At 36.5% G+C, this 20,626-nt stretch overlaps 1 protein-coding gene and 1 non-coding gene across 4 annotated transcripts in view; both read left to right on the top strand.

Moving 5' to 3' along the window:
• The first annotated feature begins 6,005 nt into the window (after window positions 1–6,005).
• On the top strand, window positions 6,006–6,078 carry Trnak-uuu (transfer RNA lysine (anticodon UUU)). The gene has a single exon. It is a non-coding gene; the product is annotated as a tRNA-Lys (tRNA).
• An 835-nt stretch (window positions 6,079–6,913) lies between these two features.
• LOC134651243 (sodium-independent sulfate anion transporter-like) overlaps window positions 6,914–20,626 on the top strand; it is a 49,516-nt gene continuing 35,803 nt past the window's right edge. For all 3 annotated transcript variants that reach the window (XM_063506309.1, XM_063506308.1, XM_063506310.1), the window contains exon 1: window positions 6,914–7,519. In XM_063506309.1, the coding sequence (XP_063362379.1) occupies window positions 7,114–7,519 (406 nt within the window). In that variant the 5' untranslated portion in view covers window positions 6,914–7,113. The remainder of the gene's footprint in view (window positions 7,520–20,626) is intronic.

The raw sequence follows: 20,626 nt of genomic DNA, 5'->3' as shown, positions 1-20,626 counted from the left end.
TTCTTCAGCTTTCTAAGGCACCATTTTACAATACTATTATCACAGAACGTATGACTATGTGCAACGCGATCTACTTCAGCTGTCAATTTTAAGGCTACAATAGTTTGCACGGTTGGATCCAACAAACCAATTGCAGAAATTAAAATTTTATTTTAAGCGCCATCTAGCATCGAGTAGCAAAACTATTTCAATTCCCTTAACTCGGTTGCGTTGTACTATTCGACGTTAGATGGCGCGAAAATCAATAAAGGAGAATAAAAATTATTATATATTTTTTTATTAAACAACACAATAAATATCATGCCTGAATGTCATCTGTATACTTCATAACGTAACTATTATATTAATAATTACTTATGTGTAAATTATTGAGAAAAATAATATTTTCAATTTATAATTTCTAAATTACAGCGACATCTTGCGTCCAGTAGTCCGACTCATTATGTTGTTCAACAATTTAAATAGATGGCGCTTATTAGGCTCTTGCATCCGCTACAGCTACAGCCCACTTTCGCCCAAATAGGAAAATAGGGTACCTACTCTAACCGACTACACAAAGATTGTCTTGAAGAGATCGCTCTTAAGAGCCAACAGGAGCTAAGATTTAAATATTTTAGGTAAATATACCCGTCTCGCTAACGGAAGCGGCTCCTAAAACTAGTGCGATAAGGACAAGGCGAAAAATCCTGCGTAAAAATCTCAAAAATCGAGGTTTCGTACTCGACTGTTTCCTCCTCCAAAACTTAACCAATCGTAACCAAATTTGGAAATCTAAATGATTATGACATTATCTGTGTCGGACCGTTTTGCTTTTTTGACTAATTGATATCAGTTTTGAATAGCACGCCTCTCATTGCGGCATAGTCAATTAGGCCATTTTGGCCATTTTTGAAGGGCTCTAGCTTCTTAAAAAACTAAAATATCAAAAAAAGCAAAACGGTCCGACACAGATATTGACAATATTAATCTGTGTTGAAAAAATCATTGCTCTAGCTTCAAAACCCACGGAGGAAACAGTCGAGTACGTTTGTATGGAGAAATGACCACTCCTGTTGGCTCTTAAGCGATAAGACCGCCTGTTGTTACCTTTATCCAATTGTCTTTGTTTATGTTCCTGTAAATGTAATGTACCTAAACTGTATGAAGTGTGCAATAAAGAGTATTATATTGTAAGTATATACATATTATGCGTTTTTGTATACTGTACTCAACTACATTTTGCCTAAATCTATATATGTGACGTTATCTATGAAAAGGGACCTTATTGTCGATGGCTCTTACGCCTTTGTTAACGATGCTCCGATATAAATAAGTATACAATGCCACGCGACGCTGAGTGGCGTAAGCGCCATCGACAATAAGGTCCCTTTTCATAGATAATGCCCCATATTTGGAAAAGTATTCCAGGGTGGCAGATGCCAGATACTATTGGCGCGTTGTTTCATCCGCTAATGCTGACTGTACTTAGAACTAAAACACTAAAAATCAATAGTCAATAGTCATCATCATCATCGCGTTGACGTCTCCCATCGTCATCGCATCCGCCGGTAGGAAGCGACTCGGCCTCGCGACTTCCGCGCCGTGCGCAAAAACATCTACACGCGCAAAACGTCATAACCACCAACTGACCTATAAACCCTATCACAGTTCCATAAGGTCTGGAATTGAATGTAAGTTGTCTTCGGATAGCAATTGTTTAATTTCACGCGTGTTTCTGAAGAAAGAAGACAGAATTTATCCATTGTTCATGAAAGTTAGAGTACCTAGATTTTGTCTCTTTCTTACAAATGCAAGTCAAAATGACAAAGAACTACAGCGGAATTTTAGCTAAAGAACTGAAATCGCTGCTGGCTGTATTAACGGACGGTATATACAGCCAGCAGCAGAAGTGGCTAAGCGGGCGTGGTGTTAAAAATTACCTTGACACGCTCTTTTTCTCTTAACAGTAAAGTCGCGTCAAGATAATTTTGAACAACTCGCCTGCTTAGCAACTTCTGCTGATGAATGTACCTAATGGTAATGAACACAGGGAACTAATGAGTGAAAGCAGCGTATGAACGGTCGACGTAGTATAATGATTCTTAGGGGAGAGCAAATACATCAATAGAAACTATAGTAGACCTACACTTAGGGCTCATTTAGGCGGTGCGAGAACACGCTGAATTGATGTATAACCTCAATGGTCCGCAACGTATAGCCTGACCAGTAATATATGATAATTGTGAAGAGGGCGCTGTTATTCTCATGTATAGGGTGACAATTCAGTGTAGTATGAAAATAGTTATTTTCGATACAAGTGCGAAAAAGAGGAAATTCGAAACGAGTGGCGATAAATTAAAACACGACCGAAGGGAGTGTTTTAAATCGACACGAGTTGCGAATTACCTATTCGCACGTGTATCGAACAACGTTTTACAGTACATATGGCACTTTAACGTTTCGACATACGCACGAAAAGTGCTATTTTACGCACTAGTGCGGAAAAGTAGCCCCATATGTACTGTAAAATTAGTTCCAGTGAAATTCCGCAACATGGCGCACCCTCAATAGATCCTGGTTCACCTATAACTAAAATCATATACGAGTTCGCGCCGTCAATGAGCCTTAGATGTTAATCCATGAGCGAAGAAGACATCAACTACATCTTCTACTCGCTCCATTTTATTTTTATAACAATTTTTAGTATCAGATATAAACCGTAAATGTCCATGCCTAGTTTCACGTCATAACTGTCATAAGCATGTCGGTTTGAGAGCGTTTCTTTTATTTTTTGCCATTTTTATATATTGTGACCTTTTTTTACACTTTTGTGTTATTTCTACTCAGAATCATAATACATAAATCTAGTCATATAAATAATAACAATGAAATGTGTTTTAAATAATTACACTATATTTAATATTATGACAAAAACAAATAAAAAATAAATAAAAATAAAAATATCCCATCGAGGCCACATCTAGTCACGACCATTCTATGTTTCTCAACAGCGATCTACGGTACGTGTATTGCGCACACTGTTGTCCACCAGCCTACCCCCTAATACAAATACGTAATCATACTTACCGGCAATATAATAAAATGCTTGTGTAATTTTAAATGTAAAATATACCTAATTTTAATCAATGTCTGTCGCTCCTCTTGTGACAAAATATCTAAATAAAATGCATATATTTAAGTTCTCATTTTAAGTGAATTGTACAAATTCTTATGAGAATAAAGAATCTTTAAACCGAATCACGAGTGATCACGAGCTCTTTCGATCCTTATTAGGGGCGATAAAAAATGTCCCAGAGTTTTCTTCCTATTGTGTTACCATTTCCCCATATACTTTTTATGGCGGTAACAAAAAGGAAATTGAGAAAAATTTACCTATGGAAATTTTAGGACACTTTTTTCTCTTATACCTAAGGATGAAAAGGGCTTGCGATCCTTACTAGAAATAACACAAAAGTGGCAAAAAAGGTTGTGACCTCATTTCAAGAGCCTATATATTGTGATATATAGGCTCTTGAAATGAGAACTTAACTTCGGCATGACTTCAATTAGGTGTTATTTTGGCTGCGGGTTTGTGTGACTCTCAAAACTAGTTAAATATTCAATTACTAATAGGTATTGAATATTTAACTAGTTTTAACTACCTAAGTATACATACCTACAAATAATTGGTAAGTAAATATTTAACAAGCGACTCTGTCATTGTCAGCTGGTTTTCAAGTCCGGCCGGCATTGACCGATTTCCGACCTGAATGTTTTTTCTTTGTATTTTGACTAACACTGACATTATCGGTGAAGTACGTACAGTCACCTGCAATATTATGTTACTCTTCGAAGGCTGCCAAATATGTGACACACTCTTACGGCTCTACAAATAAGATCGTGTCAGATATTTTTGCGGCCTTCGTTGTGTAACATAACTATTGCAGTGCAGGTACACAAAAATGTCAATGTGAACATGGAGGCCGATTTTTGAATGTCGATCGTTCGATTTCGTCGCTTGAAAATCTGTTGAAAACGATGAAACGATATTTTTGAAATACGAGCGATAGAAATTGAGAACCGAGTGGTATTTAAGTATTAATTAACGATAATTTCAATTGTAAATAATCTACTTTAATCCAAACGAACAGTGTTTTAGCAACCTGGACCCGTAGACAACATGCCAATCGCTAACTCTCCGTAGCGAACGAAACGCAACTGTCACTGTCATACTAATGTGGACGAATGATGTTCCTGCAACCTTGACGCTGGCAATATTGTCCCAATTGACAGATGGCATAAGAACTAAAAACTAAACTGAGCTGAATTGATAATAATAGAAAGACACAAAGCGATTCGATGGCGAAGCGATAGTTGTCACCTTGGCTAGGCCGCCGCTGTTCTTCCATTTGCATTTTTCGCGAAACCTCTCGACCCCGGACCTAAGATCGCCTTACGGTCTTTCTGGCAAATTCGCAATTTAATCCCATTACGGCGAAGCGTCGGAAACGAGCGATCAGGAGCCGATGATAGACAATCGAACCATTAGCTTGCTTCCAAGTAGTCACGTTTCTGCGTCGAACGTGATATAACCACTATAACCAGAGCCACAGAATAAATAATAATACTAGGTACAGAAGATTCACTCCCTAACAAAACGCGTCTATTACAACAGATATGATCGCTAGGTGGCGCAAGCGCGAGCAGGCGTCCGTTTCGTAGCCGTGTGCAGTAACTACTATGGCTAGACACCAAAATTGGTGTGGGCCGCATGTACTTGTAGACGCAAAGAAATCGCGGAGCCTCGCCTGCCAGAGCGGCCGTAGAACGGTCGCATTTTTATCACCTGTCACCATGCCTGCCACGTTCTAACAAGTAAGTATATAAGTGCAAAAGTCACAGGCATAGTGACAGACGCGAAAAATGATACACGACGCGATACACTTTCTTAAGAAAGATTTTCGTGCGATGGCGCCATTACCTTTGGCCTACTGTCGAGTAGATGGCGTTAATTTTTGACATGTAACAAATTGACACATATAAGTGAAAGAATAAGGATAAAAATCTACCATGACTACATAATTTACCATGACAGTAACTCTCTATATACTCTATTGTCTTTGATATGTAGGGTGTTTTTTTCCTCAACAAATTAATTAATTCCGTACTTAGAGCCAACACACCCCTCGCGTAACCTTGGACCATCCCCAAGGGCGCAAAGTGCATACAAATGCTCGCATGTCAATATTGAACCTTGTATAATGGAAGGAGAGTCTAATTTATCTTGACAGGAAAATAACCTTGACCTAACGTGCGTTAATTTTGTCCTGCGCAGATTGGGGGAGAGGAATTATTATTAGGAAATGACGTTGTATTAAAATCGCTTGTTTTATTTACTTTTTAAAAAAACTACGTCGGTTGCAAACAAGGATGCGGCCCTCCTGATGGTAAGCAAGCTCCGTAGCCTATGGAAGCCTGCAACTCCAGAGGTGTTACATGCGCGTTGCCGACCGTTACCACTCCACATCCTCGTTGAGCCCTGGCACCCTACTTATTTACTTACTTCTTTCAAGTTTCGATGATTCTTTGAGTAATTTCAAAATGAAGACATAGGTAGGTTTATAGGTAGGTTTATAGGTAGGTACTTACATACTAATACTTTTTTTAATAGATACCTACCTAAGTAACCTAATTATTTTTGATTGATAACATGTGTATTTGATACATATTAATGATCAGTTGGTCAGCTTCAATATTTTTTGACCTTCACTACATAATTATCTTAATTTTAATAAAGATTTTGTTTCGGTATACCTACTTACGTACTAAATACAGTAGTAAAATTATACTTACCTATTACTGTGGCTAATATGAGTCATTATTTTAATCGATTCAAGTATTTTACATAAATCATGTCCCAACTGTTAAATATTAGCACAAGTGTTATTTTCTTGTTCACAACCACATGTAAATGTACGATCACGTGGTTACAGCAACTGTACCGCTATTTCAACCTCTTCCGCAAGGCCCGGATAGCTCAGTCGGTAGAGCATTGGACTTTTAATCCAAGGGTCCAGGGTTCAAGTCCCTGTTCGGGCGGCATCACTTTTTGGATCTTTGTTTTTTTATTTGTCGATTTATTTTGTATTTGTTGAATTCATCTTTCACTAAGTTATAAAAAAAATGTATGTGACAAAATTTCCACCGATTTCTAGAATCAGTATTAATTCAATAATCCAATTCTTTAATTTAAACGAATATTTAAATATGATTTAAAATAATATTTTTATTAACTAGGTATTTATTAATAATTTATGATTACCTGTACATAAGAGGGTTTTATATTGAAACATCTTTTTTTTTAACTTTTTTTTTTTCATGTTTATTCTAAAATAGAAACTGTAAATAAACATTACCTAAGCCTAAGCGCCACTTGCACCATTCCACTAACCCGTGGTTAACCGGTCAAACCTGGAGTTACCATGGTTACCAGTACAATTTGACACTGGGTTAACGGTTTAACCGCTTAGCCCCGGGTTTAGTGGATAGGTGCAAGACCCTAAGGGCCACTTGCACCATTCACTAACCCGGGGTTAACTGGTTAAACCTGGAGTAACCATGGTTACCAGTACAATTTAACACTGGGTTAATGGTTTAACCGCATAACCCTGGGTTAGTGGGATGGTGCAAGTGGCCCTAAGCAAACTAGCAGATGCAATTTTTAAATTGAAGATTGTCGGTAGGGATACCAATTTTATTTACAGGAAATTAATTAATTACCTACGTAAACACCTGACTAATTAGATTTCCACACTTTTTTAGACGAATGTACCTATATTATGCAATCATAAAAAAATAGCTACATACATAGATTTAAGTACAGTCAATGCCATCATAGATTTATGTTCACTTCGAGTAGCACCAAGCCCAAGCCAAACACCCAACACCCTCGGCGCCTTCACAACGCGTTCGGCAGGCGTCGCGGGCGAACGCACCCAACTCACGAATCGCATAAATTGAGCGCGAACATGGACCCACAATAAATACCCGTAAATGGTGCGAATAAAAACTTTCCAGTGTCAAGAAATGTCCCGGGCGTCAGTTTTTAAATCATACTTTTAATTTTACATAATCATGACTAAATACAAGCTTAACAATACGGTCAGGTCCGCGTCTGAAGTCACTTTAACTTCCTTCATGACGGGGAGCACGGATTCGAAAAAGGAGGATAAATACCAGTTGGGTCTGGACACGAATCAGAATGACAATTTAAATTCGGTTTCTAATAAGAATTTAGTATGTCCGCATTCGTGCGGGTATATACAGAATCGTTTGACGTCGCTAGTGAAAAGTGATGGGTTCGGGGTCGGACTGAATGAGCTGAAGGTGGAGGGTATGGACAAGAATGTATGTTTGTGTGAGGTGTATAATGGGGGGTGTAAGCTGTGTCCGAGGCCCAACTTGGCCCCGATGTTGTCCCTAAGTGTGGACGCGAAGGACTGCGTGGCTTGTTCTGGGGCCTGTAATGCACCTTATTCCAGTAAGTAACCCATTATATTTTTCTTGCCTACACTAAGCAAAATCGACATGTTTTGTCAGCGAAAAATATCGTTGATGTAAGTGATGTGTAATGTAAGCCTGCTGGCGTACCTCTATATATATATATATAAAAAAAAACAAGCAAAAACCGAAATAAATTTCATGTTGCTAGTTGGTTTACAACGCAGAATTGCTAATATTATATTACCAATTTATAAAAAATAAAACGAAAAGAGATTTAGAAGATAATGGCCTTATGAGATTTGATTGTCATTCTTGTTAACTAGCAGTAAAAACCAGAACAAAAAGTATGTCATGTAAAATATTCTTAGGTAGGTAGGTATATCAGGAGATAAGTTGACACAAAAAAAAACATTAAAGACCTCCAGGCAACTGGATCAAAGTTCATAAACCTAATCTATACATTACACATATCTACATAACTTTGCATCATAGATAGGTATGTACGTGTTACTTTGCAACTTATATTATAACTCAGGAATTTTACACCTAGATGGCGACTTTTTTGTTCGATGTTGCTGTTTTTGACATGGTAATTATCATGGTAAATAAGAGCTTATTTACCATAATTTGTTACACTACGAGGCAAATAACCGTGACAAACGTAATTTGTAAAAAAAAACTTCACTTACATTTGTTACATTTATTTCTGAAAACATATTACGGGCGAATTAAGTATCTCAGCAATTCAAAAAGGGTCTTATACTGCCGTATTCGAACTTCAAGATATTCACAAGAGACGACACGTACTATAGAACCATTCTAGATACGTTATAGTTTAGATTTCAACTATGTAGTCCTCTTTTGCAGCGCAATTCGAGCAACCAATGTCACTTTTACGATAGATCGTGTTAGATACCTATCTATTAGATGTGAATTAGATCTCTGAGTAATATCTTGTGGAAATCGTTCAAGAGTATCTCCAGAATCGCGGAAATGTCATATTTGACAGGTTAGATCTTAAACATATCGTTATCGTATCTTGGCGATGTCTAAAAGACATCTAATAGATGTCTATTACAAAATCCGAATCGGGCCCATAGTCTCCGTAGATAATGGGTTTATGCCACTGATCTTGATCAAACCCAAGATTCTGTCCACCACCATCGTAAAATTATCACATACTTTATACCAAATAATATCTGATAATTTTATCGTGAAATATATTTCAAAACCGAACATAATCGCCGTATTGTACATTTCCACGGTATTGTACAAATGTACACATATCACCTTGGCTCTTCATTCGTTCGCGAGGGCATCACCTTAAACAACCAGTGTTAGCTCGATCTATGGTTACGTATTTTTATTATGGAAACTTAAGGTTAACATATACTGGAAATAACGCACAGTTGAAGTATATTACGAGTATTTTGCGATATGCTGCTTGTTGCACAGCTGAGATTCGACAACTTGAATGTAAAATAAAATGGGCCGGTTAAGACATAAAAATGTTTATAGCATTTTTATGTTATACCTATATAGAGGGTGGCCCATTTAGATTGGTCAGTATGGGAAAGTCTTAAACTATAAGACATACGAAGATCTGTTCTTAGGAATAACAAGAAAAACTGCATTCATATATTAAAAAAGGCTGTTCTCAAAATAATAAAAAGGCGGTGGTCATTTCGAACACTTACTAAAATAAATTTAAGAATATGAAAGACTTTCCCATACTGACCGATCTAAATGGGCCATCCTGTATTACAACACTTAGGTTTTTGAGATTTACATGAGGGTATGAAATTAAGTATTTCATTAATATTTTTCTAAACGAAATACTAGTCTAACATGTAACTGGATAAAATGCTTTTTATATCGTCGATTTAATAACATGAAAACCGCCAATAAATTAAATTAACTACTTATGTCATTAAAATCTTAACATTCCGTCTTGTATTCATTTGTTATTAATCTGTTTCCGCCTTAATCAATAATTAGCGATAAGGCCGTCTAACCGAGTTAAGTCAATTAAGTGCAAGTTAGCGAAGTGTGACCAAATCGCCCGCACTTGGATTAAACTTCGATAAAATTTTCCGTCGGAGAAAATGAAACCAAGATTATTAGATGATCTTATTGTACGTATAACATACCGTTTTACCCTTAAATAAGATTATAAATTATTACATTAAGCTTGTTATTTTTTAATGCAAGATAATGTCAATTAACCGAGCCGGTCAACTGAGATAGTCCAAACTCCGCAGCTATCATTCAAACACAATTTCTCAAATTAACCGAGCAATTTTAAACAAGTGACATAACAAGTGAGTCTAAACCGTAAAATTATTCAATGTTAGTATGTCTCACAACAGTTTAAATTCGATTAACCGAGCAATATTAATTAAATTGTAACTAGCAACTTGATTTACAAACTATGTATTTATCAATTCTAACTACTTAATTTGTCAGGATAATCCCAGCATGTATTACTCAATAAGTACTTAAAATCTAAAATTAATACGGATAGATAAAACCCGTGTTTGCCATTTTTCAACCCTAAATGCATAAAACACAACAACCATAACGCAAACAGTAAAAACCTATAATTTAGGTATGTGTGTTTTCAGAATGTGCGTCATAGGCAGGGAAGCTTGACCGTTCAGTTGCCATTATTATGATTATTCTACCTCTATCGTGTTAAGACCACAAAAATACGTGACACGCTCTTATCGCTCTGCCTCTGGGCTCGGAACCGGTTTTTTTGTAAAACCCAAAATAGCCCAATATTTTTAATTATTTTATGCTTTTTACTTAGGACTGAATCATGTAGGTAACAACTTCGGATTATTAGATTGTCCCATTAAAAATTAAATAATAGACCAAAGAACATAATATAACCGGTATTTTTTGTATGAAGAAAAAACCGGTTCCGACCCTTGATCGCTCTAGATACAGATCACAAATAAGATAGTGTCAGATATTTTTGCGGCCTTCGTTGTGTAACATATTATTGGAGGTACCTGGACTGTAGGTACGTTTTATTCGGGTTGCTACTAATTAGTGAGTTAACAAAATGCGTTTACTTTTCAATTTATTGTTGTACGATTTCAGTATCTTGTTTGAGGCGCCGTGTAAGGAAATATTACCCGGGTATTTGTTTGACAAACGAATATAATCAAAAACCAATAATTTTAAATCCAATAAGTTCATTATCAATCCACAGGTTATTTTTGAGATGAGTTTTAATATTTTTTAAAGGAAAATGGATCTCGAGTTCACAACTTTTGTTGCAAATTGATTGCAATTGCCGGATGCTTTAATGATTAGTCGATCATTCTTGGCGGATAATCGTGGTTATCCACGTTTATCATTGTTTTTGAATCTATGGGTCGCTCCTACTTTTCTCTATGCTCCTATTGCTCCTACATATATATATATATATATATATATATATATATATATATATATATATATATAGAAGGGCCACGGGAGAAAAAGCTTAATAAAAGAAAGGAAAAACGTCAATAGTTGAGGCCGGAGGGCCAAAAGATATATATCAGCGGGTCGCGTCATAAAAAAATCAAAATGCTGTAGAATTTTCTTCGTACTCCAAAAATCAATAAAAAGTCGTAATTATGTGTAGGTACAGTGCTCAGATAAAGGTTGCCGTCCTTGTCTTTCCGCTCTCTGACGCTAGGTCTCCAATTCACCTATTCATCAAATATGTCTGCGTAGAGTTCTATGTGGAATTGTGGATCTTACTCGTATAAGGTACGTTATTACGCGCTGCCTTCCTGCGGAGCGCGCGTCGTATAACTATGTACAAAATAACGTAAGTAGGTACATAATTTTATTTTTAAAATACAGCTAATTTTCTTTATTTAGTTTAGTAGAGCAAATTAACTGCTTAACAAAACATAAGGGCTTACAACTCACATGAAAAGTAGGTAGGTAGGTAGGTTTGTTAAGTGTATCCTACTAAATACAATGTGTATGTGTAACTTAATACCACATTAGTCATAGACGCCATTAATAATTATCGCTATATGACTACTGTACAAGTAATCTCCATTAGAGTGACGAAAATATATGGTCACGGTATTGGTCACGGTCGAAACGATTTTTCTGTGTTGTCTGAATCTGAGAATGACTAGTGTGACCCCAGCTGAGACCAACTAAAACAATAAGCCGTACGATTAAAGCTGCAAATGTGAATGCCCACTTTATGAATGGAATTCACTCATAAAGTGAGTTTGCACTTTTACAGCTCGTTGTATATTCTTATAGTCTTCATTTTTAGTCAAATTGTCATGGCAATGTCGTGTTACTTCAGTGCGAAGACGAAAAGTACAGTAATATTATTTATCTGTCCTTTCGGAAAAAAGCGGCAGATTCCTGCAGCCGACCTACCTACACACGTAGGTACACACGTACCTTTCCTGTGGGATAAAATAGTGAAGCCGAGAGGGTAATGCAGGTGCTGGGCATCCCTGCGTTTCCTTAATCCCGTCCCAGGCGGTGTAATGCCTTACACCATAAATCGTCTGTAATAGACGCAGAGGCAAGGCTTTTCGGAAGAGTAAAAAGTGTACCAACAAATAATGTCAACTTTTCCCATGCCATACCTGCTCAGTATACTCTGCTAAAAAAGAAATGCACTTCAGTCACTCCGTACCTAAACATTTATCCACAGATTACAGTTTAACTATCTAATTACAAGTAGGTTCTTGAAAAATAAACCGATTGAATTAAGATTTTAATTTGATTGAACCGAGAAGTGATGTTTTTGTGCTAATTTCTGTACGCGCCATTTTTTGCTGTTACAGCTAGGTGAAAAGGCATGCCTGGCTGTCAACCGGTGGATACAAGGTCAAGCACCTGTATTGATAATACTCAACGCTTAGTACCTAAGTTTTAGGAGTTTTAGGCATAGGTACATTTAAATACATTACCGATGTGACCACGTTTATGTCGGTAGTGTGAAATTCCTGAGTTACGTATTGTCTTTTTGAATCATCGATGAGATCATAGTTACCGGCCACCGATAGAATTCGAAATATGATTTTTTTTACACTGTTATTTTATTTTTACTTTTTAAGTTATCTACTTTCTACACCCAATCGCGGCATATAATTTCTGCCCGACAAAATGTCATAATGTCAATAATAATATTCGTTTGTAATTCTTCAAACAACAGCAAACTAGTAGATGTCGCTGTTGCTGTACTAAATTGACTGAAAAGGACGAACGCTCTTTCAGAGTGGGTTCAAGTTTTAAGTCTCACGTTGACCTTCAACTTCAACTTCAACATTTATTCAGCAAATAGGCCACAAGGGCACTTTTACACGTCAACATTGAATTTACATACAAGCAAAATAATAATAATTATACATCAACAATTATTAAATACAACTACAACTACCAAATCAAACTAACGTAATACAATTACTTAGAGATGTATAAGGTCTCTTAATGTCGAATTACATAAAAAAACTATAATAATAATATTAAAATAAAAACAAAAAACAGATACATGGAAAAAAAATCTAAACTTATTTAGAGGTGTAAATGTCTCTAAGTGTCAGAACTAAAAAATAACATAGTTTATCAAATTATCCTTAGAGATGTATAGGGTCTCCAAGAGTCACAATCCTGTATGATTAACACATTACGAGGAAAAAAAAAACATACGAGAACCGAATGAGGCGTCTCACTGCAATTAAATTAAAAAATAAAGTTACTAAATATATTCGTGTTAGCTTAAACAGACCCGTCTCCACAAACAGCACCCGTTCACGAGTACGACGCGTATCTCAGCCATCGCCTCCCTCAACCTTCATTCGGGAAAGCACCATGGTCATTCAGTTTATTTTTTATTTCGCTAGACATCTTTATCAACACACACCTTACCCACCTACTGCTTGCAAATAAACATATCTATAAATAAATAAATAAAATAAAAATAAAAAAGCCTTTTATTTCTTGCATATTACAATGTCAAACATAAAAAATCTACAATACAATTTATTTAATTTTCTAATAGTCATTTTTTAGTAATGTTTGGTCACTTATGTACATATTGTTGTTTTTTTTTTTTTTTTTACTAGGTGAATTTAGCAAGAACCCCTTCTCAGGTGAAGGCCTCCTCCAGAGTAAGCCAGTCGGATCTATCCTGTGCTTTTTGTATCCAGTTTGTCCCTGCAACCTTTACTATCTCGTCTGACCATCGCGTGTATGGTTTGCCGCTGTTACGCTTTCCTGGTGGTCCTGGCCATGTCGTTACTTGTTTTGCCCATCTATTGGACTTCATCCTGGCGACATGTCCTGCCCATCTCCATTTTTGTTTTTTTGCGTATTTGAGCGCGTCTATCACGTTAGTTTTGGATCTAATAATGCTGTGCTTAATTTTCTGGATTTTTCTAATATTTGTCATACTTCTTTCCATACTTCTTTGGCATGTAATTATTTTGTTTTTAATATTTTTGGTAAATTTCCAGGTTTGCGCGGCGTACGTGAGCGATGGTAGTAAACATGAGTCCATGATTTTCTTTTTAAATTTAATAGGAATTGTGCTCTTCAATATTTCTTTTTGGCTCCAGAATTTGTTCCACGTGATCTTGATTCTCCTATCAACTTCATGTTCGCTATTTCTCATATCAAATGAGATTTGCTTCCCAAGGTATATATAGTTTTTAACGTACTCCATTTCGGTATCTCCAATATGCATTGGTTGTTGTGTACTATTAGTCATTATTTTTGATTTGCTGAAATTTATTTCTAGCCCTGTCACTCTACTGGCAGTCTGCAGGGTGAGTATCATGTATTTTAGGTCTGAAAAGCGTTCTGAAAGCAAGACGATGTCGTCTGCGAATCTTAGGTGATGTAGATAGCTACCGTTTATAGGCAGTCCACGGCCAGACCAATTCAGCTTGCTAATTATCGACTCTAGCACTGCAATGAATATCTTGGGTGATATGGGATCGCCTTGCCTTACGCCACGTTCAATTTGTATTGGCGGGCCGATTGTTTCCAGTTGGACTCTACTCGTGGTATGTTTGTAGAGTTGTTTTAAGATATCAATGTACTGGAGCTCTACTTGTTGTTCTTTTAATGCCTCCCATATTGACGAGTGAGATAGGGTATCAAAGGCTTTTTGATAATCTATGAAGGCAATGTATAGCGGCCTCCGGAATTCCTGGTACTTTTCAATTAGGAGCTCTACTGTGTGCACATGATCTATCGTTGAGAAACCGCTTCTAAAGCCAGCTTGTTCAACTGGTTGGCATTTTTCTAAAGTTATGCTTATTCTTTTTTCTAAAATCGATGAAAAAAGTTTGTAGAGACTTGGTAGTAAACTAATAGGACGGTAATTTGCAATGTCATTGGGGTCGCCTTTTTTATATAAAAGAATAATATTGGATTCCGACCACTGTTTTGGTGTTACTGCTGTGTCAAGTATTAGGTTAAAGAGGTGTGCAAGTGGGTGGGCAAGAAATGTAGCGGCGTATTTTAATGCCTCATTGCTTATTTTGTCTGGGCCTGGGCTTTTTTCTAATTTCAGTTTCTTTATTTGCTGCATTACCTCGATTTCATCGATTGCTTTGACTTTCCTGATATTTAATGTTCCCTCATGTACCAATTGACAGTTGTCAGGTGACTTTTTTTCTTGATATAATCTCTTGTAGAAGTCTGTTGCTACAGTTAAGACGTCGTTTCTTTTGTGCGTTATTTCATCTGATGTTTTTATTCCTTCTATCCAAGTTTTATGCGTTCTTAGTTCTTTATACGCTTTCTTTAAGCTTCCAGATAAGGTTAGGTGTTTTTTAAATACTTCTTGTCTATGGTTTTTGTAATCGTTTTTGATATTTTTGCTAATCAATTTATAAAGTGCGCTCAGCTCCTTTTTCATTAATAATGATTTTGGTTTAGTATTCTGAAGCTCGTGTCTTCGTTTCATTAGTTTTTTTTGTGTTTTCAGTAATCGTCGAGTTTTCCGGATGGTCTTTTCTAGCTTGTTGTGCTTTTTCGAGACTTCGTATGATGGCGTGTGCAATCTTGTCATGGTAACTTTGTACTGTGGTATTACCGTCGTAGTCCATAAGGTCTGTCTTAAAACATTCTATGGCTTCTGTGTATGCCTTGATTTCATTTTCGGTTTTTAATAGACTTTTTGGTAATTTGTTGTAGTTGACTCTACTTTTTCTGTTGTGTTGAAGATTTATCGTGCCTCGTACTGGTCTGTGGTCCGATGGGTACATGGTGTTAATAACTTCGATATTTTGAAACCATTTTGGTTGATTCGATAGGATGTAATCAATTTCGTTTCTGGTGTCGCCATCTGGTGACCGCCAGGTCCATCGTCGGCAGTTTCTTTTTTTAAAGAACGTGTTGAGTATGGATAACTTGTTTTCGTATGCGAATTGAATTAATGTCTCTCCTCTGTCGTTTCTTGTTCCGTAACCATGGCGTTTTGTTACTAAATACTCATCAGGTTTAGGTTGGCCAATTTTTGCATTAAAATCGCCTATAATGATTATGTGCTTCCCTGCCAGTTTAAGCGCCTTTTTGATTGAGTCGTAGAACAATGATATTTCGTTGTCGTCTGCCGATGTGGTTGGAGCGTAGACTTGAATTATATCAATTTGTAAGTTGCCTATATTCAGAGTTAGAAGAGCTATTCGATCACTTAGCCCTACAAAGCGATCTATACTGTTTTTATGCTTTTTTTTCACGATAAAGCCGACGCCGTGTTTTCCAGGTGTAGTACCCATCGTGCAGAGTATAAACTGTTCGTATTCTTCTATCGAGCACCCAGGTCGCCTGACCTCGCAGATGCCCATAACATCGAAGTGTATATTTTTCACTGCTTCCCATAATTCCATTAATTTTTCATGTGTTGTTTGAAATAAACATATCTATTCTATTCCAATTCATATTACATAAACAAAACAGTTTCCGCTTTCTCTCAAACGTAGGCTAAACTAGACCGGTCATCTACAAGAAACAAGTTGTCAATTCCAAACACGGGGCACGTGGGTCACCCGTGTCGCGCATGCAGCCGCACGTGTTGCTTGGGCATACAGGGTGAGCCATCCAAACGGGATAGAATGGGGAGCAATGAAAATATATACATGTAATATAGTTTTGCCAATATGTTACTCGTCACGTTGAACATTTATTTTAAGATTTTAAGTGAAAATGGTTCCTCGTAGGTCTGCCTACCTAAAGGAAAGTCTAGAAAAAATTATTACTGAACCCGTATTTTCGAAGTTTTCGAACGGAATAATTTCGACAAAATTAACAACTAATTTCACTTTAGGTCTAAGTCCCATTCTTGAGCACAGGCATGTTGGTAAGACGGTACTGGTTTCTAAAGGGTCAAAAGTGCACATAAGTGACATTTGGCAACTCAAAGTCGCCAAACTCAAAGTCAAAGTCGGGGCAAAGTTATTGACTCATCAATAAATGAGTACTGTTTTAGTTATGTTATTCATCTTGTACGACATACATTATACGTAGCAGACCCGGCGGCGCGCTGGTTTCTAATGTTGCTATTGGTTCGCGGGATCTATATCCGTCCAAGACGTCGCTAGCCGGATATCCTGACACGACATTGGCAGATCCTGGGTTACTATAAAACCTTTCTGACACCACTGGTGTCTGGTGACGTTTACTGATGGAACGGTACATTAATACTTGTCACCCTGTATGACATGCATTAGCCGTAGCAGACCCGGCGGCGCGCCGCCGGTTACTATTGGTTCGCGGGAGCTATATCTGTCCGAGACGTCGCTAGCCGGATATCCTGATACATCGGCAGATCCTGGGTTGCTATTCAACCTTTTTGACACCACTAGTGTCACCCTGTATGACACGCTGAAGTACCGTAGACTTTTCATATACCTACAAACGAAATTAAATTCGTTCGATATGCAGTTTTCCACTATTATAATTATGTCCATACATAAAACAGTACGTATTCTGATAAGCTAAGTATTTTAATTACTCACATATTGCATAACGAAAGCTAACAAGTACCTACTGTTTGCACAAATTACCTATAGTTAAGGGTTTTTGTTAGTTAAGTTTAGTTGCAATTTATTTTATTATTTACTGTTTGTTTTGTATTCTAATTATAGTTTATAAATAAATACATACCAACCATACTGTAAATAAAATATCATACCATTAACGTTATTATAATGATTATAAATCAATAATTCATGTTTCAACAAGAAGAACAATCTAGATGCCTTACAAAGAGACAATTATAGCGTGATTGAAGAGATGTGCTTGAATTCCTAGTAATTTGATTTACATACCTGATATTCCCATGACAAGTAGAATGATTGCTGGTGTTCATTGATGAGATAATACAGATAATAGTAGGTTTATTATGTTGGTGTGACGACAAAAACGACATCTATTAAGTCATAGTGCCTACGGTGACTGCATTAGGCACTTGCAATACTTTTCCATACTTTCGCCATCTCTGAGTCTCCCTCTATTGGAAGATTCACATCATCATTTTGTAAAAAAAGAGCTGACTTCAAACTGCTTGATAGATTTTTATCAAACATATTTGGAAACCACTACAAGGAAACTCGCTTTCACGTGAAAAAAAACGCGTCGAAATCGGTCCATCCGTTTGATATAGATAGACATTGGCGTCAAACATTATAACACACCTCTTTTTTGCGTCGCTAAAAATGACTTTTAGGGTGATGTGAATGCATTATTATTTATATACAAAATGGTATGTGCTTATAAACAAGACCTGTTGTGACGTGACTGCAATGCAAGCTTGCGGTATCGGGTAGCTGATGAAGTGAAAACTGAAGCCGAAACATGACACTGATGAGTTGATAACAATTATAATTATGTAGGTACAGGCCCGGATCTAGGGTAGAGCGAGTGGAGCGGCCGCTCTAGGCGCCGGATGGCAAGGGGGGCGCCAAAATGCCAAATGAGAAAAAAAGGGTTTTAAAAGACGCGAGTGTGGCGGTGGCTCAAAATTAGGGATTGCAGAACCGGTACTGTTTAAAAGAACCGGGATTTTCGGTACCGGGCAAAAATGGAACCGGGATTTCCCGGTATTTTCGGTACTTTCGGGACTGCCTTCAAAAATCAGTTTTCACGTCAATTTTCAGTAAAAAAAAGCGTAAAACGACCACGAATCTTTCTTAAAATAATAAAAAAGTAGCACAGTGAAGGTACACACTTCTTTTGTACCATAATATGTGTCTTTAAGTCACACAATCATTAATATAATTTGTTTGTTTTCCTAAACTACATGATATTTTTACTATCTTTGTTGATTAGCAAAAACTGAATTGTGGCTCAGTAATATCATCATTTTTTTTAAATATGTAAGACGTTTTGTGAAAAAGGATAAAAAAAAATTATAATTTTCGCATGCGTTCAAAATGGGCTGTGGACCTTCGAACATATAATAACAGAACTATCAATACGATAAATCAAGAAATTATTCAGTCAGAATTATTAATTCATTTAAAATATCGTTATCATATGTGAGTTTCTTATACCGTGTTTGAATTTGAATTAAAAGTAGTATTTTATTAATTACAAAATTGTCTCTATTTTTGCTTCTAGTTAGTATACAAATATGATATAACTAATTGTTCGTATAAAATTATTTATCGTACAAACATTTATGCCCTTAAAGTATCAAATTACGCAATTTTATATTGTCGGCATTGTCAAACCCATTGACTTTTTTTTTAATTTATTTTAATGTAGTGGTCAGCCGTAAAAGTATTACCATCAGCCATTGATAAAATATATTTATTTTCTTTATAAAACATGATATTTCATGCTAAGTAACAGAAAGCAGTCAAATATTGTACCGGAAATTTTAGTCCCGAAAATCCCGGGAGTACCGGGATTTTAATTTTGAAATCCCGGTTGTTTGCTTGGCTCGAAATCCCGGGAATTCCCGGTACTTTCGGTACCGGTATTTCCCGGGAGCAAACCCTACTCAAAATACGCTTGAAAACTTCAACGAAGAGCGCCAAAACCCGATTTCGCTCTACCCTGATCAAGGGCTCGGGCCGGCACTGTGTAGATATTTCTTTATGGAGGTAGGTCGCGCTTAAGTTCAAAATTATGTTTGTAATTAATTCGTCAGGTCGTATTCTGGTTGTAATAACAGGTTATTTTTATTTATCTTACGGCATATGCATATTATATATTATGTAAATTTTGTAAGAAATTTTTATGATTGACATTGTACTATGCAAGAAATAAAGGGCTTTTTTATTTTATTTTATTTATATGTATCTACATGTCACTGGGTTACATAATATATAAAAAGAAAACCTTATAGTAAAAGTAAACGTATCAAATATCGCCCTTCCCAGATACGCGAATGCTTCTTCTGACAGGATCTTATAATCGTCTTCATGGCCTGGCCTGCGTATCTATTTCTAGAATGATGTGGTTGATGGTCTGGTCTGAGTGTCCGCAGCAATAACAGGTTATGAATTTAATCAGGATTTGTTTCGGATATAATCCTTCAGTGTCAAAAGTGTCATTAATGTAACCAGAAATCACTCGCGGCATTATTTATTTGTGATATCATGGTAAAATCGATATTTGTTTTAAAGTTATTCTTACTGCGGTGGCTGTATTGGTTTACGCCAATGTTTGCAAGTTTGCACAGATATCGCAGATAGCATTTATTAATACGTGTTAATACCTACAAAAGTTGGTCACACTCGGCGACCTTCACCAATAGCCGCCAATTTACTATATTGAATTTGGAAATTAAAGTCTTGACATAACATAAAATGTTGTAATGCCAAATATGTATTGCAACTTTCGTCGGAAATTGGAGACTAGCTCCCCGTGAGTTGCGAATTGCAATGCGCTTGCGTTAGATACATTACAAATAAGCATTTAAATTCAAGTACAAATATCGTCAGGTGACAAGCAAAACTCACTAATTACCACCACAAGTTCATAGCCATAGTACTAAAAGAAGGTTGATTTTTGTTTAAATATTTTTTAGTAATTAGCATACATAACTCAATGCAAAATTTTACAACTAGGTATAGTCCAAATGATGTATGTATGTAAATGAAAGAATGTAATTTATGTTATTTCTCAGTTACTATCTTTTACCAAA

Source organism: Cydia amplana, chromosome 9 (genome assembly GCF_948474715.1).
Source record: "Cydia amplana chromosome 9, ilCydAmpl1.1, whole genome shotgun sequence".
NCBI lineage: Eukaryota > Metazoa > Arthropoda > Insecta > Lepidoptera > Tortricidae > Cydia > Cydia amplana.
Note: the sequence above shows the minus strand (reverse complement) of the source record. Positions and strands in the feature narration are given on the sequence as shown.